We start from the raw sequence: 25,455 nt of genomic DNA, 5'->3' as shown, positions 1-25,455 counted from the left end.
AGGGCAGGGCAGGGCAGGGCAGGGAGGGGAAGGGCTGGTTCCCCCCGCGGGTCCCTCGGGGCGGGAGCTGTTCCCGCTGTCCCCGGGGCTGCGGAGGGAGCGGCTGCGCCCCTCGGAGCGTCCCCGGCCCGGCGCTGTCCCGCTCCCGGTGCTGGAGCCGCTCCCGCATTCCCGGTGCCGGAGCCGCCCGTCCCCGCCCGCGGAGTCCGGGGGGATTCGGGGGAGGAAACCTGGTCCCCTCCCCTCTCAGCGTCAGGCGAGGCAGAGAGGGAAGCGCTGCGGGAATTCGCATCCCGCGGGCAGCGCAGGGAGCCGGAGTGGAAACAGGTTGTCGGGATCGCGCCGTGGGAGGAAGGCGCGGCTCTGAGCTCGGCTCAGCCGGATCTGGGCTCTGCCAGACGAGACCGAGGAGCTGCTGTGCTGAGAGAGATGGACAGCGATTTACTGCCGAGATCATCGCCTCTCCCGGGAAGCTGAGCCGCTTCCCGAGCTCCTGAAGTTCCAGCGGCCGCGAGCTCAGCCTGGGCTTAACCACGGCAAGTCTCACCTGCACCAGTCCCGGCTGGCAGGGCTCAGGCAGGTGATTCTTTCTCTTTTTTGCTCCTCTGCTCGGGCGTGAATGCTGAACACCAAGAAGTCTGCTTGAAGGCCTGGGAGAGCTTGGGAAAAGCCACGGTGGAGAGTTGTGGTGTTTTGGATATACTTGGCACACAGTGCTCACACCTCTGCTCGAGGCATTCGTATGGCTTGAAGGTAAGAGATCCGTGTTGATGCTGTTCCTCAAGAAGTAGGAATGTTGTGAATATCCCGGTAAGGGAATACAGAGAGTAGTGGCTGGTGAGATCACCACTGCCTAGAGATGTAAATCAAGACAGGAGAAAAGGGAAAATATTTGTTGTTGTATCCAAAGACCCATTCAGCTGTTCTCTTCTCCAAGAGAATAGGTGAAAGCGAGTTTTCAAATTGAAAAACTGAGGCTGCCTTATCTCTTGACCTAAACCACTCACTGCAAGCCAATAAACAGTTGTTATTGTATGCTAAAGAGGCGTTTAGAGTTGCTAAGAAGCTCGGCTCATTTTTAGAAGTTCAATACTCAACATTGCTCTCACACAGACACAATGGAAGGAGAGTGACAGGGAGAGCTGTAGGAGGAGGATGTGTGGATAGGATATAATGTAGGTACACTCCATTTCCCCGGGGAACAAGACTGTTCAGTCAAATCGTTTGAGGCAAAACACTGTTTCATCTTCTACGACATTCATTTTTTTATGTGTGGTACAGCTAAACTTGAGTCCCTTCAGATTTCCCTCTCAGCCCCACTCCTGGACAACCTTTCCTGGTGAAGGAGGGGTCTGTCACCTTTGCCTGAAGAAGCCCTGGAAGGGAAACCTGTCAGAAATACTTCTCTGAATGTTGCAAGTAGATTTTGTGCAAGGTTTACAGTCACCTTTGTGGCATGAAGGGCAGCTGAATCATTCCTGGTTTTAAACTGATTTTTTTTCCATTGCCCTCCAGCTCTAAGTTTTACTCAGCTCTCTGAAAGCAGTGAAAAGTGGGGCTTTAGAGCAGGGAAGTTGGCACTGGGATGGCACTGGGTCCTAGTCAGTGCTGGAGTATTTTTGGTCTAAGTTGTTGTCTGGGGGTTGTTTCCACACAGTTAACACACCCTCACTTGTTAATTCTCAAGTCTCTCTCAGCCCGACTTTCCCACATGCAAAAAAATGGAGCCCCAGAGCTCACAGCGTGAGGAACATGAATCACTCTTCTCCGAGTAGAGCTCACAGAGAAAAAGAAAAATAACTTGGTTGTTTTATAAATAACCAGGCACAAGATTATAATATAACTGGTCAAAGAGGTTACACATGCATTTCACTGCGTGGGTTGGGTTTCCAACGTGCTCTGTGTTTTGGGTAATTGCTGTTCTTTAAACACACGGTGGTATTAAAACTCACAATCCTGTGCCTGTGGGGTTTTATCTCTTTCAAAGGAAAAGTCCATTAATTGCTTGTAGTAGTCTAGAAAAAAACAGGTTCTTGACAATATTTCTGACTCCATCAAATAAGTGTAAAGAGCACTTTTCATTATTTTTCCCCATTTAACTTCTTTTTTCATACTGCAGAAATTCTGTTACATTCAAACCTCTCTTCTTTACTTCTGACCAGAGTTTTTGTAAAAGCACTTTCTGCTGATTTATGTACAATGTGATTGTCTTTTCCTTGCATGGAAAGTGAGTGGCACAGCAGGGAAATACACCGGGGAGAGAGAAGCACAGATTTCAAATCTCCTGGCCATTTCCAATCACAAAAAAGTGAGTTTGGGCCCTGCCCTTCTCCCTTAGTATTTCTGGAGACATCTACAGAGCAGCTGCCTGTCAGGAGTGAAGTGAGTTGCCCTAAGTGATGTGTCACACAGCACAAAACACACCCAGAAGTGTTTCATGCGGGTGCCTGTGTGCAAATCCAGTGTGCAAAATTTGCTGTTGGTTTTATCTTTGCATGTGACTTCCCTGGGCACCACTGGCATTGCAGGGGGGTGAGAAAGAGGCACAACCTGGTCCTGATTGTTTCAGGCTCCAGAGGGACGTGTGTGACCCCTGAAAAGCCAGTGAATAGTCAGTGTAGGGTGTGTTGTAGGTAAGATGGATTGTACTCAGACCCAAACAGCTTCTCCCCGTGACATTTGGCTCCTGTGACCCTCCCACACTCTGGATTTGATCAGCTCAGTGGTCACACAGTGCCCCTCATGCCCACCCTGACCTGCTGCCCCAGCCCAGCCATGGAATGCTGAGGGGAGCAGGTTCCATCCAGCCCTGCCCTCCAAGGCAAGGTGATTTATCTGAGCACTCCTCTCACAGGGGAGGCACAGCTGGACAGGCACTCTCTCTGCAGCCCTGCCTGTGTGCAGGGGCTCACAGATTGCACTCCAATCTCCTCCAGCTTGGCTGGAGTGGGAGACACCTGCCTGGGAAAAATACTCAGCCTTTCCTCTAATGGCACTTCATTGCTGGTTCAGTGTCCCCCCCTCATCCTCCCTCGGGCTGACAGGCCCAGGCAGTGCCACCATCAGCAAGGGCTCCAGGCACTGGGCAGGGGGAACACAAGTTGCAAACCTGCTGGGAAGTGCAGCTGGACCAGAGCAGGCTCAGTCTGTAGCCAGGCTGAGCAGCACAGACCAGTGAGGACCTGTGACTAAGCTGTTCCCCCTCAACGACACAGGCTTAGCACAAAAAGTAAGATTTCCTGTGTGTCCTTCTAAAATCCATCCTTTATATTAAATCAGCAAATCTCCACCCTCTCATCCTCTGTTTGCTTAAACTTTGGAATTCAAAACCAAGCTTGTAGAATCACAGAATATGCTGAGCTGGAAGGGGCCCACAGGAATCATCCAGTGCAGCTCCTGACTCTGCCCAGGACACCCCAACAATCCCACCCTGTCCCTCAGAGTGTTGTCCAAACCCTCCTGGAGCTCTGGCAGCTGCCCTGGGGAGCCTGGTCAGTGCCCACCACCCTCTGGGGAAGAACCTTTTCCTCAGATCCAACCTGATCCTGCCCTGGCACAGCTCCAGCTCTTTCCTGGGTCCTGTCCCTGCTCACAGAGAGCAGAGACTGGAAGTTTTGATCCAATGGCACAGATAAGGCTCTGCACTGTGCAACAGCCAAATGGTCCTGGAACTGCAAAACTCTCCATGAGCAGGTGTGGATTGACTTATCCCCAGGCTCTCCCATCCTTGGAATGAGAAGTACATGGAATTATGCTCTGAAGCTGCCTCTGAAACTGCAGGGAGTTTTTATATGGAAACAAAACCCCAAGATTCCTCCAGAAGAAAGCAGAATTCCACATTACTGTGAAAACTTTGGACACTGCAATTTCCACTGTGTGAAAGAAGCCATGGAGTGAACTCCTAAGCCCCAAGTTCTGTTTCTGCAGAGCATTTGCTTGCTTGTCTTTAGCACCCTTGTGCTGAACATAACCTTTTCCTGCCCAGTAATTTTCTGGAACAAATATTAAATACAAATTCTCTAAAACAACAACAACAATAAAAAACTGTGAAAAATACTCATCTTCAAATGCACAAGGTTTTGTAGCTCTTCGGATATGAACAAAATGGATTTGGCTCATGCACCTCAAACCCTTTCATAGTAACTCGTTTTTAATTTCACCCTCTGTGCACAAATTCCTGGTGAGCCCTGAGGGAATCTGGGACTGAGTCTTGGCTTTCTCACATGCCCAGAGCTGATATCCAGGACACAGAGGGCAGGGAGTATGTCCATGTTTAGCTGTGAAGCTTCTGGCCACAGGATGTGTGCGTGCAAAGTGTTCCCAAACTGACTCAGGTTCAAAGGGACAGGAGGGAATTTCAATTCCAAGGGAAGAATTCCACTGATCATTAATAAATGCATAGAAACCACACTGGTGCAATGAACAGCTGGATGATGGGAGAGTATCTGCAAGAATATCATATATATATTTCTCCATTTTTACACTCCTGCCCAGGCAATGGCTTTTGGATGCTGTTGGATAAAAGACACCAGACTGGTGGAACTTTGCCTGACCTCTCAGGGCTGGTTTTTAAAGCCCACAGGAGAAAATACAGTGGGATAAGTGTTAAAATGTATTCAGGTTTGTAATGTATGGAAGAAAGATTTTGAAAGAATTGTCTGGGCTCAAACTTCACTGTATTTAACAACTAAACACTTGCAGTAACTCTGTTTGCTCCAGCCAGCTCCCAAGGAGCAGAGAGACCAATCAGTTTGTGCCAGGCCACTGCTAAAGGGATTCTTTGGGAAAGGGGGAGGCAATTGTTTAAGTCCTGTCAGATGCATCATCCCTTGAGCTGTTACAAAACCAACCTATATTCAACCTAAGATGATTGCTAATAACTATTAACTCCTCTACCAATTGTTCTGCTTCAATCATGTTTTCTCTTGCTGTCCTTCACGGGGATATTTTTAGCATTATAATTTTTTTTTTTTAAGATGTGACTGTGTGTTCAGTTGCTGCTTCTCTGTACATCCCTCCCAATTATCCTGGTGGGTATTTTTCTCTCAACCCCCTAGAATGGGTTTATTTCTGGTTTACTCTTCCCTGTTGGTTTCCATGTGGTTATGTGGGAGGCTGCACTTTCTTTATCAAAGCAGAGAGCCATGATTAGTCCATTCAGAAAATGTAAATGCAGCCTTATGTGTTCTGTAGAGCTGGAGAAAGAGAGACTGTGAGGAGCAATAAATCTGGCAATAATAGAACACAACATTAAGCCCTGGAGGTTGGCCTGGATGAGCTCAGTGATGTCCACACTCCACATTTCCAGTGGAGCTAAATAAACACAGCGAGCCCTTGTGCTGCTGCTGGGAGAGCTAATCACAGTCCTGCTGGACTCAGGGGCATCTCTGCCATTGTGCAGCCTGTGCTGGACACTCCTTTGGATTTGTAGCTCCTTTCTCTAATGTTCCATCATTTATCCCGAATTTCAGACTCTGTACCCTCAGCTGTTTCTGCCTGAGATGTCCCAGGATCTGCAAACACTTACTAGCTGATAAACACATATATTTGATTTTGCTCCCTGCTTCAGGTTGCCAACTGCTAATGCTGGGGATGGATCAGCAAAATCAGCCCCATTGAGGATGCTCTGAGCAATCTGCAGCTTTAGAGAGAAATGAACTCTTCACCAGCAGCTCAGGTCTTTCAATCATCTCCCCTGAATGCTGCAGCTGAGGCACTGCATCAACTCAGACTATTACCTAAAATATTGCACCTTGCAAATGACTTGTCTAAACTGAATCCTGTTTTGATGTCTCAGGCAATCTGGAGCCTCAGCAAATGAAGATTCTGTTTGCAACAGGCCCTCTCTGACCCCCAGCACCTCTGAACATGCATATTTCATCCTTTTGCATATTTGTGAGCCAGCCAAGGAAAATGTGATTACCTGTGGGATTACTGAGGTCTGGAGTTACATTTCCAACCTCTTTATCTGTTCTCTGGTGACCATTCCAGGCAAGAACACCTTTGAGTTACAGCCTTATCCTTATGCTTGGGAACCCAGTGCTCTCCCAGTTCAGAGGCGACAGGACACCTCCAGCCTTGAGACATTTGCACACAGATTTAGGAGGTGAATTTTAGTCACTCACATCTGAAAAGCTACAATTTATCAACTTAAAAAGCATTAAAAATAGAAGCAACACCCATCCTCTCATAAATATATCATGGAACAGAAAGAATCACCCATGTTGCAGTGTATGAATCATTCCTCACCCCCAGGAGGTGATGGACATTCTAAAAATGTGACAGTGACTTCTAAAATAGTAGTTCTAATAAATACTACAGGAATACTTTAGCCCACCATCACTGAATGGTCTGGAGATACGTGCAAGCTCCTTATTTGCCCTTTCTTAATGGCAACCAGACTGTAAGAATTAGAGGGGTTTCATTATCCTACTAACTAGGGAATTAAAAAATCAACATAAGAACCTCCATGTGGGTGGAGTCCTACAAATCCTTATTACTGGTATATTTTCATTTGCAAAGCAGGTATCTCACATTAGTTGTGATCCATGGCTGGGCACTCTGGGCCTCTGCCAGTGTAACAGGTTATTAAAGCATTACAGTTATTATTGTTATTTTACTATGGCACATAAAGGTACCAATGAACTTCAGGTTTCCCCTCATTTTTCCTCTGTAGAAAACTAGACTAAAAGAGAAGCCTTTTCCTTAAATTTTGACATTGATTGTAAACTATGCTTTAGGATTTCTCTTTGGAGATAGAGCTGCCAGGTGGTTCTGCATCTATTTCCAGACTGAAGACAAGGACTGAGAGTAAATTCCAGCCCATTTGGTCACATGTATTTCCATTCTCAGGGATATACATCTATTAATAACTGCAGGGCTTCCTCCCTATCTGACAGAACACTGGAGTTCTGCCTGTGGGTGTTTCTGAGCCTGGTCACACCAGAGTGGGTCAATACATTGAAATTGCTCTGCAGGGACAGTGCCAGGGCCTCCCAGGGAGCTGGGCAGGCTCAGGGGCACAGGGCTGGGCACTGAACAGCATCACAGAGCTCCAATAACCCAAGGGCAGCCTTGCCCAGCAGGGTGGTGCTCAGGGCTGCATGGTTGGGGCACATAAAGTCCACCCCAGCCTTGTCCTGGCCCCTTGTCTTTCCCCCTGTCCTAAAGGAGCCCATGGCACTGTGCAAGGTGGTTTATATTGGCCACATGTGGAGGAATCAGCAGGGACTTTGCAGGAAATGGTGTCATTTTGGGAACTCCAATGGTTGCAGCACAGAGAGAGCTCCGGTGGCAGAAACGTCTTTTGAGCAAATCTGAGGAAATTGGTGCATTTTTACCATCCTTGGTGCAAAGGAAAAGCTGCACATAGAGCAGATTTGGAGGGTGAGGAAAAACTCCTTTAAAATGGCTTATTCTGACCCCCCCAATGCCAGTGTGGGTTCTGCAGAGCTGGAGAACCAGGGCTGGCTGAAAACTCCAAACCCATTTCCATTGGCAGTCGAACCAAACCAGTATTTTCCAGAGAGCTGCTGTTCTCACATGTTTTCTTTCCTTCTTTCGCCCTCCCCCAATAATTTCTTTGCTAACACATTTTGTTCAGCTGCAAACACTCTGGGGTGGGAGCTGCTGGCAGGGGTTAATGTTCCCAGACAAGAGATTGTTTCTGGCATTGGCATTTTACCATCCCCTCGTTCCACACCACGAGCAAAGTCCAAATATCCCTCCTGGAGCACAAACATGCATTTCCTTTGGAAGATGTTTTACTAATGGAGGGAGAAATGCATCTGCAATTATTCATTATGTAGGAGGATGTTTGTCTACATGTGATGTCTAAATCTTTGTTGCCCTTTCCAAGTGTTATTTTTATTTATCCGGAGGTTTTAATTTTCTTTTTCTCAGTGTGAAAGAAGAATCAATTAGGAAATTACAACCCTAAAAGCCAATGACAAGAAGGGATAATAGTAAGATTCTTTGGGGCTGCATTTTGCAGTTCAGTTTGCCATTGACTTTCTGATTCAGGAGGCCTCACAATCCCACCCACCAAACCTCAGCATTAGAGCCTTTGCTTGTAGAGACAATAAAGGTCCTTGAGAAAAAGAGTGATTAAAAAAATCACAAGCAAAGAAACAGTAAAGCCAAGCAATTACTACATCTGTGCAGGAGATAGTCCAACAACTTGTACATGTCCCTCAGCATTCAGTGTTCCCACCAAGATACAATTCTAAGACCTTAATGTGTCAGATGTGACAATGCAGTGACCACTAAGAGTGTGTCTGATTTTTGATATGAGTGAAAAATTAAAGTTTCAGGCAACACCATCAGGCCATGATTACAGAACAAATCACATCTCTTACAGACAGTGATTGGTTTCTTTTTCCTGGAGAGGCTCGAGAAGGGACCTGTGCCTGCAGGGTGAGCACCTAAGAGAGAACATTTATTTTAGGAAGACCAAGACCTGTCCCTGGAGAAGGTTTTTCTTGGATTTCTGTGTTGCTTTCACCTTTAGCAAGTCAGGCACGTGTGTTCACATCATGCACATCCTGCTTTCAGCCCTGATTTATACTGCTGATGAATTAAGCAGCCCCTGAAGGCAGCCCTGGGTTTAGTCCTGCCTTAACTTCCACAATAACTCCCTAATTAAAAACATTAGTGCTCCTTGCAACGCTCCAGCTGGAAGAGTATCTGCTCCCTGCCAAGCTGGGGAGAATATTCATGCCTTTCTGGAGCCCTGCTGGTGACTTTGGGCTGGGAACTGTGAGATGGCACAGGGGCACTGGAGCCTTCCCAGGGGCCTGGCTGTTCCTGCAGCAGTGGCAACTTCTGCTCATTTTGGGGATTTCACTGATAAACTTTGGAGGAGAAATGGATTTATTTTGTGTAGTAAAGATACCTGTGTAGCAACACTTCACAGCAGGCTGGAGGTTGTGCTGACAGGGTAAAAGTCAAGTAGAACTTGGGAGGGCAGAGTGTGTGAGTGTGTGCAGTGACCCCAGGGCAGGACAGAGCGAGAGGAATTCCTCAAATCCTCCAAAATATTGAACATCTCGTGGGCATTGAAGCTTTCAATAACCTTTTTCCTGGCTGGGGATTTGTCAGTGGTGCTACCCAACAAATCATGTAAAGTACAAGGGGACCATAGATGCCTTTTTAAGTTTTTTTTTTGTGCAGAATCATCCCAAAGCCATCAACTGAGCAAGGGATAATTGGCAACAGGCTGGAGACCTGGGAGTCCAATCTATTCTTAGGCTGTGATCCACACATGTGCTGTAGTTAGACTTGGGAATGCTAATGAGTGAATTTTAATGAAGGCCTGTGGGAGAAGTTCAGCTTAGTGCCTTCTGCCTGGTGAAAACAAGAGGACAGATAAAACCTTAAACCACTTTTCCAACGCCTTGGGAGCTCAGGGATGGGCAGAACAGCCATAAATTCACCTGGAGAACGAGTGGAACCACATGGGGTGGGAGTGAAACCCTTTCACCATCAAACAGGGGAGGACCCTTCTGCTCTTAGGAAACTTGATTGGCACCAGACAAACAGTTCCAAAGGCCAGGCAGAGAAAAATAAAACCTGTAAGTGAAGTGCACAGCCACCTTTTTTCCTCACAGTGTAGCCAGATTAGCATTGGCACAAAACCCTTGAGATCCATTTGCTGGGGAAGGATCTCAAAAGGAGCAACCAGAACCAGATGGGCAGCAGAGAAAGTTGAGGAGCTTTAACTTACAGAAAGCAAGTAAGAATGCTTGATTTCTCCAGGAGTTTGCAAATCCTGTCCTCAAACACTGGCAGGACGGAGGCCAGTTCCTCTTCCTACTCTGTCTCCATGAGGGACACCTCAGGGCAGGTCTGGGAAGCTGTGGGAATGTTGGGAGCACAGGAATTGGATCTCTGGAGCAGGAGCACGAGGGAACACTTGACTCCCGTGATCCCAGGGAGGGAAGTGCCAGTGAGTCAGGCAGGGTTGTCTGATCCCAGATGACACCTCTTGTCACTTTGCATCTCCCACTGGCTCAGCTGAAAGGCTGGGGGGAAGAGATGCCTGGCTCCTTCCCAGCCTGCTTCCCTGCTGTGTGTTCCAAGGGCAGTGAGTGGCTCCCCTTCCCAGGGAAAAGGGGGGTGTGAGTCAGGACTCACAGCACCAGCACCTCAGGGGGTCATGCCTTCGAGTTTCCCAGCCTCTGGAATGGCAATGATGCCAGGAAATGGGTCCTGCCAAGGCTTCAATAGCTCCCTGCAAGATCTCTCTCTGTAAATTTAAACCCTTTTTAAAAAAAATCCTTTAAAAGTTTGTTCCCTGGCATTCCCAGGTGGGTTTACTTGGAACATTGCACATGGCTCTTGCTGTCTCTTGTGTCTGACTGAACACATATGGTGCCTGTGCTGCACCAGCTGAGGGCCAAATCCAAGGGAAATCATGGCAAAACTCCCACTGGGAAGAAAATCGTGCCTAGGAGCAATAACTCTTCCAAGAACTTGAGCTTTGAATCAAAGCAAGCAACAGTAAATAAGGTTTTCTGCAGAGGGAATTAGTGCCTCCGTGGTGGGGTAAATTGAACAGAGAGGGGACATGATGGCATTGGAATGGAAGGGCAAGGAGCAATCACATCTTGCAAACAGCAAAGGTAATGAACCATTTTGTGTATCTGGAAGCCATTCAAGAAGGTCAAACCAAGAAGTTCAGACAAACCCTTGTGATGGAGTGGCCGGGGGGCACAGCAGGGACTCTCCAAGTCCTTCCCAGCACCGTGCCCACAAAAACAGATGCTGATTTCCAGCAGCTGCTGATCCAGCACAATTCCTGCATGGCTGAACGCCCAGTCTGGGGGAGAAGGTGGAAAAGGACACATCCAGAATTAGAGGTGCCTTCTACAACTCCCAGTTTGCCTGCAAAGATGTCAGAGGTGGGTGTTGGGAGGCAGGATTTGAGCTGAGCGGTTGAGCTGATTTAGGTCAGGGATTAAATGATTAAAGACCATTAGGATGTGAAATTTGAGGAGCACTGGCTGAGCTGTGTCAAGGGATACACGGAGCCCCCTCGCCTTCCCTCTGGGATTGCAGCCTGGATCTTGTTCCTTTGCCAGCAGGGACAGGGAGTAAATTAATTTAATGCTTTGTTGAAGTTTTAAATGCAGGGAAGTGGCACTTGGGGCAAGGGGCAGTGACGTGAGTGCTGTGCTGGTTGACACTGAGCTATTAAAAGGGACTTTGTGGGAAATATCAGTCATGTGTGGTTTGGGGCAAACTCCCACAACTCCAAGGAAAAGAGGGGAAAAAAGAACCCTCTTCTGGAACTCAGTTCTTTTGGCAAAGATTTTTGCAAACCAGCTCAGTGGTAGGAGTGGCAGCAAAAAGAGCAGGTGCTCAGTGAGAGTTCAGTGGCATAAGGGGAGGGCAAATATTTGATCACTTCAATCCGAATTATTATTATTTACTTTTAATAAAATAGGGCTGAAGGACTCAGAGCTAAAGTATCCTTGTACTGGGTGCTGCATAAACATGGGAAGCCTCAATGGAGGGAGGGAAAAAGGTTTATTCAAGCGAGGAATTAACACAATCTATTTCTGCAATTAAATTGTTATACACTTCAAATGCCAAGAAGCAAAACATACAGTGAACATTAAACAGATAAAACCAAATAATAATAATAAAAAATCCTTAAATGTTTGTCACATTTTAACCAGCACCTGAAAGCAAATATTTTGCTCAGATTTCAACCTCTTCTGTACATGACTAAGGGGGATGGGAAGTGAAGAGATTCAATATTTTCCATTCCTCAAAAGTAACACAATTATCTCCATGACTGATTAAAGGTTATTTGCAGACATTGGTGGATAATCTCGAACACAGAACAAATTCTAAAAGAATATATATCACCAGTATTCAAGAAGCTGGGAATTTATTGGATTAGTCAGAAGCTCAGATTTAGTCAGAGAGATTTGGCATTAGGATACAAATAAAAGAATTAAGAAAAAAAATGGCTTTTGTACAGAAGAGAGTGTTGGGTCTACAGTAGTGCAATATTTAATCAGAACCAATATATTCCAGGCAGAGGAGCTGTCTCTGACAGTGACCATCTATATGTGAGAACACAGGGAAGAAATAAATTCCTCCCCTTTAACCACTGAATATCAAGAGGTGTCCAATATTTCTGTCTGGGTGTCCAACGTGGAGAGGACACACAGGCAGAAATTATTTAAAACCCCCTTTCTGAACTCAGGTAACCAAAATGCTTTGAGTGAGATCTTCCCAAAGAAAAGGGTATAATAAATAATAAAAATTTAACTAAAATGTCAGAGTAGACAGTTATTGCCATAGAGCTCATCTTGTTCCACTCCCTGCCATGGGAAGGAACATCCTCTACTAGACCAGGTTGCTCCAGCCTGGCCTTGGACACTTCCAGGGATGGGGAGTCCACAAAAACATATTATGAATTTTTAAGGGGTTTTTTTTTCTCATTTTGACTCAAGATGATTCAATAGGTTTGAAATCCTGACAGATCCTAAAAAGCTCATTTATGAAAAAACAAACAAATGAATGAAACAACAATAACCCAACCCACTACAGCCCTTCCTTGCCAAAGTTACTTGTTTTGACTGTTTAACATATTGGACTGAGGAAGTGTTAAAATTGGAGCATTCCCAGTAATTTCTGATAAGTCACATGATGAGCTGCAAGTCTTGAGTAAAGACAAGGCTTCTTTAAAAACTGAATATGCTTTTTCATTAGCAGAAGGTCAAGGCAAAGAAAATTAGAGCAGTATTTTTCCACCTCTAGGAAAGACACCACTGAATTTTTCCTTTCCATGAGGACTTGCAAAGAAACCTGGCAAGGCTTGACTGAAGGGTGAGATTTTCAGAGGATGTGAAAGCAGGAGGAAGTTAATTCCAGGAGAAATTCAGTCTTGGAACATCCTTCTCCAGGCTGAATTTCCACACAGCACACTCTGCTCCCTCGGTGCCACTTCTGCTGCACCACAACAGTGCTGGGGAACGTTCTGGTCCAGCACAGGGAGATGGACAACTGCTCTGGGAAAAGGGAAAATTCCTCCCTCCCCTCCCTGCCAGACAAACTCAGTGTCAGGCAATGGCTCTTGGTGTCACAGGGAAGGAGGGACGATTAAAGCACCAACAGCACAAGTGGAGAACTGAGAAATCAGGAGATTTCTTGAAATCAAAAGCCTCAGAGCATCTGCATTAAGCACAGGGATCAGCCTCACAGTTCTGGGGTTCCAAAGCCATGGGATGGTCCTGTCAGCCCTTCCCAGAGCAAAGAACCTCCTCTGCCTTCCAGAGCCTGGAGCTCAGGCTGCTGAGGGTCCCTGCACCTCTGTCCCTGGGAAAGAGCTGAATCTCTTCACAAAGAGCTCTGAATGATGGGATTACTGAGCAGGAAAGTGCTGTGAGCTGAAAATATTGTGGCATCAGCAAGAGAATTGGAGTGGGTGACTCAAAGGGTGGCAGAGGTGTATTATCCACCCCCCTGTGCTAACAGCTCTGCTGAGCATGAACAGGAGGAAATGCTGGCATTAGGGCTCTATAACACACTCTGGGGGGATGTGAGAACACTCCTGAGTTAAAGCATCCAATGAGACATTGAGCAAAACACGGGAAATGCAGGAATGTTCCTGAATCAGAAGTGAGCAACAAACTGCGGTTAATGTGCCTCGCACTTGCACAGCAAAGGATCTGGAGGGTGGGGAGGCAGGAGAAAGGCAGGAGGGGGGGAAGCTTTTCAGGGCTTTTGAAAGGAGCTGATGGGCAGAACTGTTTGGGTTGGAGATGAAGGTTGCCCAGGGTTAAAATTGGAATCATAGAATCATAGAATGGATTGGGTTGGAAAAGACCTCTGAGATCATCAAGTCCAACCCTTGGTCCAACTCCAGTCCCTTTACCAGATCATGGCACTCAGTGCCATGGCCAAGCTCAGCTGAAAAACCTCCAGGGATGGGGAATCCACCCCCTCTCTGGGCAGACCATTCCAATGCCTGAGCACTCTCTCTGCAAAGAATCTTTTTCTGCTCTCCAACTTCAATTTCCCCTGGCAGAGCTTGAGCCCATCATGCCCCCTTGTCCTATTGCTGAGTGCCTGGGAGAAGAGACCAACTCCCACCTGGCCAGAACTTCCCTTCAGGGAGTTCCAGACAGTGCTGAGGTCACCTCTGAGCCTCCTCTTCTCCAGGCTGAACACCCCCAGCTCCCTCAGCCTCTCCCCACAGCACTTGTGCTCCAGTCCCTTCTCCAGCCCCCCTAAAAACCTTGTTGGGATTTTTGCCTCTAATCCTGTCCCTCTGGGTGTAGAGGTGACTAAACCTCCTGCTTGTGTAATCTACTGGTTACTAGAGGTTTTACCACTAAGGCAACACCAGGAGTGTGGAAAGTCAAGTTCTCCCAGTTGTGCTCCTGACAGACACAGCGAGTGCTCAGAGCTGCCTCAGGTGTAATTACTGCCAGGCCCTCGTCAGTCAGGGCTGTCACATCCCTGCTCTATTTGCATGTACAACTCAGTGCCTGGAGGAGTCAGGTTTATTTAAAGCCACCAGGACTTTGCTGGGTGAGTTCTGGATCAGCTGCTCCTGGAGTGGCAGAGGCCAGAGCAAGTGGGTGGGATTTTTCATCAGGTCAAGACAAAATTTACTAATTTTCCTAATTCCTGGCCTTTCCTCCTCCTTCCCACGTCTGCACACACTGTCCCCTGTGCAGAACTGGATGGGAAAAGGTTCTCACTCACTGCTGGTTGTTCCACACCTTCCTTGCTCTGCAGGGAACCATGGCCAGGAATTCACAGCCTGGATTAGCAATTCTGGGCTTCCATGCAAAAAAATAGTGAAACTAATTCAGAACCTGCTTTTCTCTGCACAGAACTCCTGAACAGGGAAACAAAACAGTTTCTCAAACACACTTCTTTCCCCTTCTCCTTCTCTTCCACCTCCTCCCTGCTCCAAAAGGTGTTATTTCCCTCGATTGGAATGTCTCTGTTGCATTCTCAGTGGAGCCCAGTAAACAACATCAAGAAGCTTCTTCAGGACAGAAAGGATGTCACTTTGACAGCTTTCCTATGGCCCATTGATTCCAAAATTTCCGAGGCAAATGACAGCACATTTCACTTAGACAGTGATTTCTGTGAAAAAGAGAAGCCTTTGGAGAAAATCTGTCTCTGAGCACCTTTCTCACACAGTCCCAGGCAACCCTCAGCAACCTGGTGGGTACCTCTGGGTAGCAGCAACCAGCAGGAAATGTCAATCTGGCAAGAACTGCAGGCAAAATCCCTTGGGAAAGGGAGGGGGAGTCTGTTCTGGGGAAGCATCTGCCATTGGGATGTTGTCACTGGTGGCTTTTACTGCTGTGTCCCTGTTGGATGCACGTCGAGTTCAGCCTCAAGCCAAGTAGTGTGGTTGTGTGTGGAACCCAGAGAAAAGCCTGGGCCCTGAAAGCTGGCCCTGAACTTCAGATTTCATCTGAAATTCGTGATGTCTGGGTCAAAACTTTAGGGAATTTCACAGTGTTTCGTGCAGAAGCAAAGGCTGGCTGTGTGTTTTGGCAGCCAGATTAGCTCTGAAAGGCCACAAATCTTCACCAAACAGAAACCAGATGCTGCAGTGACACGAGTCCCAGGGTCTGACACTCACTCAGGATCAGGCATTTTGTGCCTGAGGGTGTTTGCAAGCAGAGTAAAAACCAAAAGGAGTGTGGCACCTTTGCTATTTCTGGGAGGAAAAAGACTGAACTAGGGCATGTCTGACCAAGAGCAGAGGCAGAGCCAGGCACTGCTCACACACAGGGGAGCTGGAGGTAGGAGTTTGTGCTGGAGCTTTCCACCCTCCACTTCCCTGTCTCCATATGGGAGAGCAGACTCTGTTCCTGGAATACACATTTCGTGTTTCAGACCTTGCCAGAGAGACAAAAGGGTTTGTTGCTGCCACTTGTGAACATCCCACATTTGCCAGGGAGATCTTGTGCTTGTTTGCCACAAATGTAATCAGATGATCACTCAGGAGGAGCCAGGGAGAAATACCAGCATTGCAAACAAACATCTTTCAGTTTGTTCTCTGGAAAGAACCAGGAGTTGACAGCAAAGGAGGGAAAACCTCTGGCTCTGCATTCACAGCCTCTCTCCTGGCTCCCTTCTGCCTGCATTTTCCAGCAGCCAGGAAGCACATTCCCTCCAGCTGCTGGAAGACCTCGGGAAAGCTGCTTCCCACTCAGGTTGTGCTTGCACAGGGCCCCTGGGGGAGGGTGATGTAAAGGGGAGCAGCACAGCCTGGGGTACACACCTGATTCCAGGGCAGGGAGAGCAGCAGGGATGCTCTGGGAGTGTAGGCTGGGAATGTAGGATGGGGATACAGGATGGGGATGAAGGATGGGGATGAAGGATGGGGATGCTCTGTGGATGCAGGATGGGGATGTTCTGAGGATACAGGATGGGGATGCTCTAGGGATGTGATGGGGATGCAGGATGGGAATGCAGGATGGGGACGCAAGATGGGGATGCAGGATGGGGATGCTCTGGAGATACAGGATGGGGATGCAGGTTGGGGATGCTCTGGAGATGCAGGATGGGGATGCAGGATGGGGATGCAGGATGGGGATGCTCTGGGGACATTCTGGGGATGCAGGATGGGGATGCAGGATGGGAATGCAGGATGGGAAAGCTCTGGAGATACAGGATGGGGATGCTCTGGGGATACAGGATACTGCTGCATTCCTGGCAGCAAACACGAGGCTGTGACCTTGCTGTTCTGTCCTGCCCTTGACCTGTCAGCAAATCCATATCTGGATTAGCTCAGCCACACTCAAATCTGTGGAGACTCTGTGGGAATTAGAGTGGCTTTACTGCAGTTAATTCACAAAGGAATTTGTTGCATTTTGGACCCTGCCCACATCCCCATCCAGGCTCAGCTGAGACAGGAACTCAGGGATTGTGAACCTCAACAAGGACAGTGCAGAGCCATTTGTACCTTTCCCCTGCCTTTGTGGCCCCTTCCCTCCCCAGGAAAATGCAGACACCTGGGCAAACACAGGGAAAAGCACTTGCTTTTCTAGTTGGCTCTTTAAGTGCTTCTTTCTTCTCTGCTGAGAGACTGTCAGCACTAAAATGAAAAGTGCTCCTCAAAGCAGGACTCACAAGACACCTTAATAGCCACCAAAATGCTTCCAAATGATGCCAGTTCTGGGTCTGGAGAAAATAAGATTATTTTTAGGACTGAAAACTCAAACTTTCAAAAGTTAGGAGTGAACAGAGTTGTCCATGTAGTTGTAATTTGGACCACAAAGGTATGTGGTGGATACAGCCTTTAATTGCATCATCACACATTTTTAGTTTTGAGGTTTTGGTGTTTTAGTTTCCCTATTTCATGCAAAATATTTGGAACTTTTTTCTGTTTCATTTCCCTGAATTAATTTTTTTTTCCTAAAAACAGACCCAACAAAACCTTTTCATTTTTCAGTGTTCAAACATGACTTTTAACTTTCCTCATGACAACCAGCTGTACACAAGGACAAAAATTATTCCTGTAAAGAGTTCTATTGAAAGAAAGAAAAATTCTTGTAGAAGATTCAGAAAGAAATGAAGAGATTTTTGATCACTTTACCCAGTATTTTCTCTACCCTCCTTAAACCCAATAAAGTAAATTCTCAATAGATGGACACGAGAGATGAGCTGTAAATAGTTCCTGCAACTCCACCACTGAGTTGTTCCAGCCAGAAAAAGGGCTGGAATTGCTGTTTCCTCACCCTTGTCTTTGGCTTTTCCTTGAAGAATAATTCTGGTTTGAGACTTGCAGAGCCAATAGAGGCCCCAGGGGCTGATCCTCTACATATCAAACCATTCCACTCCTTTTGTATTTTAAGATACTTTTCCATCCTCCTCTTTTTTTTTCCTCCATCCTGCATTTTCTGCATGTTTCTCGAGATAGTTTTGCATTATCAAAGGGCAACAGGAGAAGAGAAAAAGCTGCTGCTGTATTTAGCATTGATTTTTCCCCTTCACTCTGAGTCACAGAACTAACATTTAATTAATTTCTGACACTTTGACAGCTCCTAAGAAGACATTTGTAGAGCTATCAAGTGCCGCTGATAGCACTGTCAGACAGACACTTTTTGAATTATCAGCTATTAAGGACCCATATGCAACAAATTTCCAAGGATTATTATCCAAATTGTTCTCTGAATGAGAAAAGCACACAAAAGCTCAGTGAAACATAAAGGGGCCATTGTTCCCAGGTGAATTTGATATTTGCAAATGTTTTGCTATTTTGATCACTTATGTGGTTTAATAAATCGAATTCACTTTGTCTTTTATTAAGAAAATTAAGTGGCCTGGGTGTGGGGTGGCTGAGAACATGGCCAGGCTTGCCAGTCAGAGTGGATTTTAGGGAGATACAGCTTGAGAAACATGGAATACTTGATCTCAGGAAGTGCTGAGCAGGGAATGAGGTCATAGAGTCATTTAGGTTGGAAAGGCCACCAAGTCCAACTGTCAGCCCAACACCACCCGTGGTCCCCACAAAACCACGTCCCCAAGTGTCACATCCACAGGTTTTTTGAACTCTTCCAGGGATGGGGAATCCACCCCTGTCTGTTCCAGTGCTTTACAGCCCTTCCTGTGAAGAAACTTTTCCCAATATCCAGTCTGAACCTCTTCTGGTGCAAATCAAGGCCATTTCTCATGGAGGAGATCCCTTCTTCTCCCAGGGACCTTCCCTTCTTGGAGGGAAGAAGGTTCCTCCAAGACCTCTCAAACCAGAAACCCCAAACCCAAAGTAGGCAGTTTTCTCTTGAACAGCTCCTGCCTTTGCTCTTTGTTGGTGCTGACATGGCAGGGACAGCCCAGCCCAGCCCTGACTGCAAATCTGCTGCTGTCAAGTTCCATTATTGTCACTATTTGGGGCTTAGGGTTTTAAATTTATTTATTTCACTGCTGGAGGAAAGAAAAAAAAAGGAAAAGGAAGAGCAAAGGGAAATAAAAAAGCAACACAGCCCAGAGCCCCATGAAACACATGGAAAATAAATAAAGGGGTCAAGGCACATCTGCCCTGAACTGTGCACACCCAACATGGAGCAGGGAATGGCAGGGGAGCCAAGACCAGGGGCCTGGGCACTGCCTGGGCAGGGGGTGGCACAGGGTAAGTGGCATCTCTGGGAATCACAGGATATGCTGGGCTGGAAGGGCCCAAAAAGGATCATCATCCCAACTCCTGGCCCTGCCCAGGACCATCCCCGAGTCACCCTCTGTGCCCCAGAGCATCATCCAAACCCTCCTGCAGCTCTGGCAGCCTTGGGGCTGTGCCCACTGCTCTGGGGAGCCTGGTCAGTGCCCACCACCCTCTGGGGGAAGAATCTCTTTCTAAGATCCAACCTAACCCTACCCTGACACAACTCCAGGCCATTCCCTGGGGGCTGTCCCTGGTCCCCCAGAGCAGAGATCAGTGCCCGCCCCTCTTCCTCTCACAAAGAAGGTGTAACTGCATTGAGGTCTCCTGTCAGTCACAAGCCTAATTCTCCAATTGCCTTCTCATTACTGCAGCCCTTCAGAAACAGGGGTTTGATTGTAATTTTATTTTTTGATGCTGGACTCGATGAGTCTCATGTGTCCCTTCCAGCTCAGTGTATTTGCTGTGGTTTCATTTTATTCCCTGTGCTGACTCTGCCTGTCTTTCCACCCTCTCCGTGCAGGGTGGAGCTGGAGCCTGGCACTCTGACCTCCATGGATCCCCTAAACCTCTCGTGGTACGACAGCGACAGGAACTGGAGCAGGGCCCTGAACGCTTCCCAGGCTGGGCAGAAGCCCCAGTACAACTACTATGCCATGCTGCTCACCCTCCTCATCTTCGTCATCGTCTTCGGCAACGTGCTGGTGTGCATGGCCGTGTCCCGGGAGCGCGCCCTGCAAACCACCACCAACTACCTGATCGTCAGCCTGGCCGTGGCAGACCTGCTGCTGGCCACCCTCGTCATGCCCTGGGTGGTCTACCTGGAGGTAGGAGAAGGCTTGGGCTTGTTCTGCTGCTCCAGGCAGGGAGGGAGGGGGAAGTCCGGAAATCTGTTACTCCCCAACTTCCTGAGTTTCCCAAGTGTTTCTCGGTTCCAGGTTTTTCCAGGAGATGGATGTGAAAGCTCAGCTGCTGTTCAGAGGGATAAATTAGAGTCCCATTGTACCATAATTCAGGGAGGTTCAGCTTAGGCATTAGGAAGGAATTCTTTACAGAGACAGTGATCAGACATTGGAAGGGGCTGCCCAGGGAGGTGGTGGATTCACCATCCCTGCAGATGTTCAGGAATGAGGCACTCAGTGCCATGGCAAGGTGGTGTTTGCTCAAAGGTTGGACTTGATGACCTCTGAGGTCTCTTCCAGCCTGGCTGGTTCTGTGACTCTGTGATAAATGTGGCCTTCCAACAGAGCAGGGAAAGGACCCCAATTTTATTTAGTCAAAACTACACAAAAATGAATCTGCAGCTACACCAGGAGTGTCACACTGAACCACATCAAATGTGCTGAGCTGGAAGAGACCAACAGTGGTCATCAAGTCCAACAATCAAAAAAAAAACATAGCACTGAAACGCCTATTTCTGAAGGGCTGAAGTGATGAGAAGGCAGTGGTAGAAGCAGAGTGTAAATCCAGAGCATTTATGTCATGATATATGAGAGAAGATCCCAAGGGAGATACTTTTCAGCCCTGCCTTTGGCACATGGGTTTGGTACAACACTCTGTGGAGTTTACAGTTAATTTTCAGGCACTCCTTTCTGAGGGAAAATGATAACACAGAGAGGAGAGCAGGGGAAGAAGCCACTGTCAATGAGCCCATTAAGTACTAATGCAAAGCAAAACAAACCCGGTGACATGACATAGGCTGTCGAGAAAGCACAATAGTAATTATCACTCGAGTTAATTATTGTTTTCATGGCACTTCAAAAATGTAAAGCATCGTGCATCTGCTAAGGCTTATTAACATGACCACAGGCTGGTTGTGAGTGCAGCCAATGCCTCTGGGACTGGCTGGGCCCTTTTATTCTGTTTCTCTGTTGCCACAACCCATTTTAACCCATTTAAGTTGGACAATTTTTTTCAGGCTTTGTGTCACAAAAACTAATATCAAAATGAAATACTTAAAACCATAAACAACCCCAAACAAATCTACCTCCAAACTTCTGAGGGTTCTCCTACAATAATGAAAGCACCAAGAGAAACTGATTTTTGCAGAGGTTTCTATCTGGCTGGAAACCTTTGCCTTTGGGCAAATTCTCATCAAAGTTACTGATGTAACTGTGTCTTAAGTGCTTTTTTAATCACTGAGTATTCATCTGTCACTCAGGCTTCAATGCAGTCATTCTCCCTTCTTTATGCTGCCTATGGTTATGTATATCAGAGCAGAAATAACTGAAGATTAGATATCTTATTCATTCTATTTTCAAATGCAGTAGGACTCTATTTTTATTAGAGGGAAATATACTTTTTTCATCACATGTCAAACACAGCAGTCCGAATAATTGCTATTAAACTTAATTGGCAAAGTTCAGCTTCGATAGCAAGAGAAGTGAAGAGAAAAAGGCTACTGGTGACTGGAAGTAATATCAGTAGTTCTTTGTCTTTAGCACATCATGAAGAGTGTTAAAGAATTTTCATTCTGGATTAAATTCATTTTCACCAAAAAAAAAAAGTGAGGAATGTCTACCCTGATCTTAGACTGAGAAATGAAGGAAAGCTCCTGTTTGTCTACTGTTGACCTTTGCTGGGTATAATTGCAAAAAAAATGTCTAATGAAGAGCTGCAAGTACAATTAGAGGTGCTTGGAATTAATATTAATGTAATTGCTTCCTCATTCTGCTTTGAAACATTTCAGAGACCTGTTTAAGTCCTTCATGGTTCCTTCTGACTTCGAGGAGACTTGTGCTCCCTGATGTCACTGCAATATGAGCCCAGATTTGCTGCTTGGGCTGCCCAAATCAGTGCAGGTGATGGGGTGGAATTAGGGAGCACGAAATCACACCAGCCCTTGGGGGAACCTTGGATGGAACAGAGAATTTCCTTTGAACCAGCAAACTCCAACTCCCCACAAGCACCTCTAACTTTGTGCCAAACTCTCCCTTCAGGTCCTCTCAACAGGGAACTCTGTGCCCACCTCCCTCTCTCTCTCTGCAGGTGGTTGGTGAGTGGAGGTTCAGTCGGATCCACTGTGATATCTTTGTGACCCTGGATGTCATGATGTGCACTGCCAGCATCCTCAACCTCTGTGCCATCAGCATAGACAGGTGAGGGCTCCTGCCAGCAAGTCGTGTCACAGCCACCTTTATGTGGTCTAATTTTACCTGTGACTCAGAGGCTTGAAAATGGGGAGTGAGTGGTGGTGGTGTCTTTTGAGGAGCAATTTAGGGGATCTCAGTGAGCTCTGAGCACGGATTCTGTCAGAAGACATAGAAACACCCATCTTGAGAATGTAAATTACATTGTCTGTGTACGTTTCCACGAGTTTGGTCCTTCTGTTTGTTATTCTGGAGTGGTGGAACAGGCAGCAGGGGGAAGGCAGCAGCTCAGAGTGGAAGGGGAATGCTGTGCTGAGCTGAGCCCAAGCTCCTGCCTCCCAGCCCAGGGGCTGCACACACGTCAGGACATGGGGAATCTGCCTTGCTGGAGCAGGCTCTCAGCCACAGCAGCTGGGTGCAGGTGCCAGTTTGGCAGCCCTGGCAGGCTGGCAGCAGGCTGGCAGCAGGCTGGGGGTGTGTCTCCCATGCAGGTACACAGCCGTGGCCATGCCCATGCTCTACAACACCCGCTACAGCTCCAAGCGCAGGGTCACCGTCATGATTGCTGTGGTCTGGGTGCTCTCATTTGCCATCTCCTGCCCGCTGCTCTTCGGCCTCAACAACCCAGGTGAGTGTTTTGCCACCTCCAGCTGCCTCCTGGCACCATCCTGGGTGCCCAGGCAGCCTCTGATACCTGTCAGGAGTCAGCACAGGGCTCAGGTTTTAGGTGTGTTGGGATGCTCCCACCACTGTTTAAGGTGTCCTCTGCCAATGTCACCCAGTTTGGCAGCTGCTCCTGGGTCTGTTTTGTCTCTTGCTGTTCCACACCAGTGTTACAGACCCACCAGAACTGAGGTGATGTGGAGGTTTACACAACACCAGCCAGTGTTGCCTTAACATTTGTCTACCACTAATTCAAAATCCCTCTTATATTAAAACATGTGAAAAAGGAAAGTTGTAGGATAAAACCTTCCCTGAGACAGGAGAGGAAGGGCCTGGCAGTTCAGCCATGAGTTTGATGGGAAGCCTGGATTGGATACAGCATGGGATCAGTGGGCTTTTAGCTACAAGGCAAGCAGTAATCAGGGACTTAGGGCTGATGTGACTCCTACAAGACCAGGGAAGCTGCTGTTGTGGTAGCATTTCCATCTCACATGGTGGTGCCTCCCTGGAAGCTGAATCCCTCCCTGCCTGGGCATCTGTGCCTCTGGAAGACTCTGGGCATCAGGGAAAGTGATACAGGAATCCCTCAAGAAAAAAAGATTTTATCCCTTCTCCATAAAATCATATGGTCTTTACTAATTTTTATTCAGAACTGTACAAACTTTGTATTTTACCACGGTTTGTCAGTGACCTTAACCATGCATAGCTTCAGACAAAGAGGAATTTAACCCTGTAGCTGTAAGATGAACTGTAAGAAATAATCCAAAATCCTTGTTTAGATTAGAGGCCAAGCTGTAAGAAATAAATCAGACAACCTGCCTAAATTAGAGATCCGAAGCTGTAACATTGTTTAGTGAAAAGGAAATTCAGAGCTGCAGAGATAAGAGCAGCCCATTAGAGCTGTTAAAAGTCACCCTAAATCTGCTGCTTAACTCTGGGGAGGGGTTATCAGTTTAAGGATATAAACCTGGAAACACAAAAGTCTTGTTGAACATGTCCTTGGTGGAATTATCCCCATGTTCCCAGCGCTGAATGAAAGGAAGGATTTTGTTCTGTTCTATTGGATTATATAAAGTTAGCCCAGGTTTAACATAAATTAGTAAAGATCATATGATTTTATGGAGAAGGGATAAAATACATTTGCTTGAGGGGTCCCTGGATCAACCCCCAGCTATTGAACCCCAGCACCCACTGGTGTCTCCCAAACTATTGAACCCCAGCACCCACTGGTGTTTCCCCAGCCATTGAACCCCAGCACCCACTGGTGTCTCCCAAACTATTGAACCCCAGCACCCACTGGTGTCCCTCCAGCTATTGAACCCCAGCACCCACTGGTGTTTCCCCAGCTATTGAACCCCAGCACCCACTGGTGTCCCCCCAGCTATCGAACCCCAGCACCCACTGGTGTCTCCCAAACTATTGAACCCCAGCACCCACTGGTGTCCCCCAAACTATTGAACCCCAGCACCCACTGGTGTCCCCCCAGCTATTGAACCCCAGCACCCACTGGTGTCCCCCAAACTATTGAATCCCAGCACCCACTGGTGTCCCCCCAGCTATCAAACCCCAGCACCCACTGGTGTCCCCCCAGCTATTGAACCCCAGCACCCACTGGTGTCCCCTCAGCTGTAACACTATTTAAAAGGAAATTCAGAGCTGCAGGGGTAAGAGCAGCCCATTAGAGCTGTTAAAAGTCACCCTAAATCTGCTGCTTAACTCTGGGGAGGGTTTATCAGTTTAAGGATATAAACCTGAAAACACAAAAGTCTTGCTGAACATGTCCTTGGTGGGGTTACCCCCCATGTTCCCAGCGCTGAATGAAAGGAAGGATTTTGTTCTATTCCATTGGATTTGATTGTTTTCTTCAACCAAGAGCCTGACACCCTCTGTGTTGCAGATGCCAAGGAGTGCATCATTGCCAACCCTGCCTTCGTGGTGTACTCCTCCATCGTGTCCTTCTACGTGCCCTTCATGGTGACGCTGCTGGTGTACGTGCAGATCTACATGGTGCTGCGGCGGCGCAGGAAGCGCGTCACCACCAAGCGCAGCAGCCACGTCCTGGACTCGGACACGCAGGCCCCCCTGAAGGTGACTGCCCCTCTGGCTGGCTCTCAGCACTCTGCTCATCCTCTCCCCTCCCTACTCCACTCCCCACAGCGCTTTCTTCTCTCTCCACATGTCCCTGGCTGGACTAGGGGAAAGGCTGGAGTGCAGAGGGGAGTGCTGTGTCCTGTGCCACTCTGGAGTCACAGCTGCACGCTCTGGAGTCCCAGGTGCTTCACAGGCCACCCTGGATCTCAGGGGGTGTTCCAGCAGCAGATCTGCACTAGGAGCTGCTGCATTAACCAGAGGGCACCTCCTCTGGCTCTGCTGAGCTTGGGTGGGGTACCCAAGAATACAGGCTACACTATTGTCTGAGTCAGTGCTGCTGCTGGGGGAAGAATCACAGAAGGAAGGAATGGTTTGGGTTGGAAAGGATTTTAAAGCTCACATAGTTCCAACTCCCTGCCACGGGCAGGGACACCTTCCACTAGACCAAGCTGCTCAGAGCTCCAT

At 47.5% G+C, this 25,455-nt stretch overlaps 1 protein-coding gene across 2 annotated transcripts in view; it reads left to right on the top strand.

Annotated features, from left to right (window-relative positions):
- Positions 1 to 60: 60 nt before the first annotated feature.
- The window catches only part of DRD2 (dopamine receptor D2), a 31,376-nt gene continuing 5,981 nt past the window's right edge, over positions 61 to 25,455 (top strand). For both annotated transcript variants that reach the window (XM_071576388.1, XM_071576387.1), the window contains exons 1-5: positions 61 to 753; positions 19,671 to 19,974; positions 22,136 to 22,245; positions 22,728 to 22,864; positions 24,797 to 24,987. In XM_071576388.1, the coding sequence (XP_071432489.1) occupies positions 19,702 to 19,974; positions 22,136 to 22,245; positions 22,728 to 22,864; positions 24,797 to 24,987 (711 nt within the window). In that variant the 5' untranslated portion in view covers positions 61 to 753; positions 19,671 to 19,701. The remainder of the gene's footprint in view (positions 754 to 19,670; positions 19,975 to 22,135; positions 22,246 to 22,727; positions 22,865 to 24,796; positions 24,988 to 25,455) is intronic.

This window comes from Pithys albifrons, chromosome 23 (genome assembly GCF_047495875.1).
Source record: "Pithys albifrons albifrons isolate INPA30051 chromosome 23, PitAlb_v1, whole genome shotgun sequence".
NCBI lineage: Eukaryota > Metazoa > Chordata > Aves > Passeriformes > Thamnophilidae > Pithys > Pithys albifrons.
Note: the sequence above shows the minus strand (reverse complement) of the source record. Positions and strands in the feature narration are given on the sequence as shown.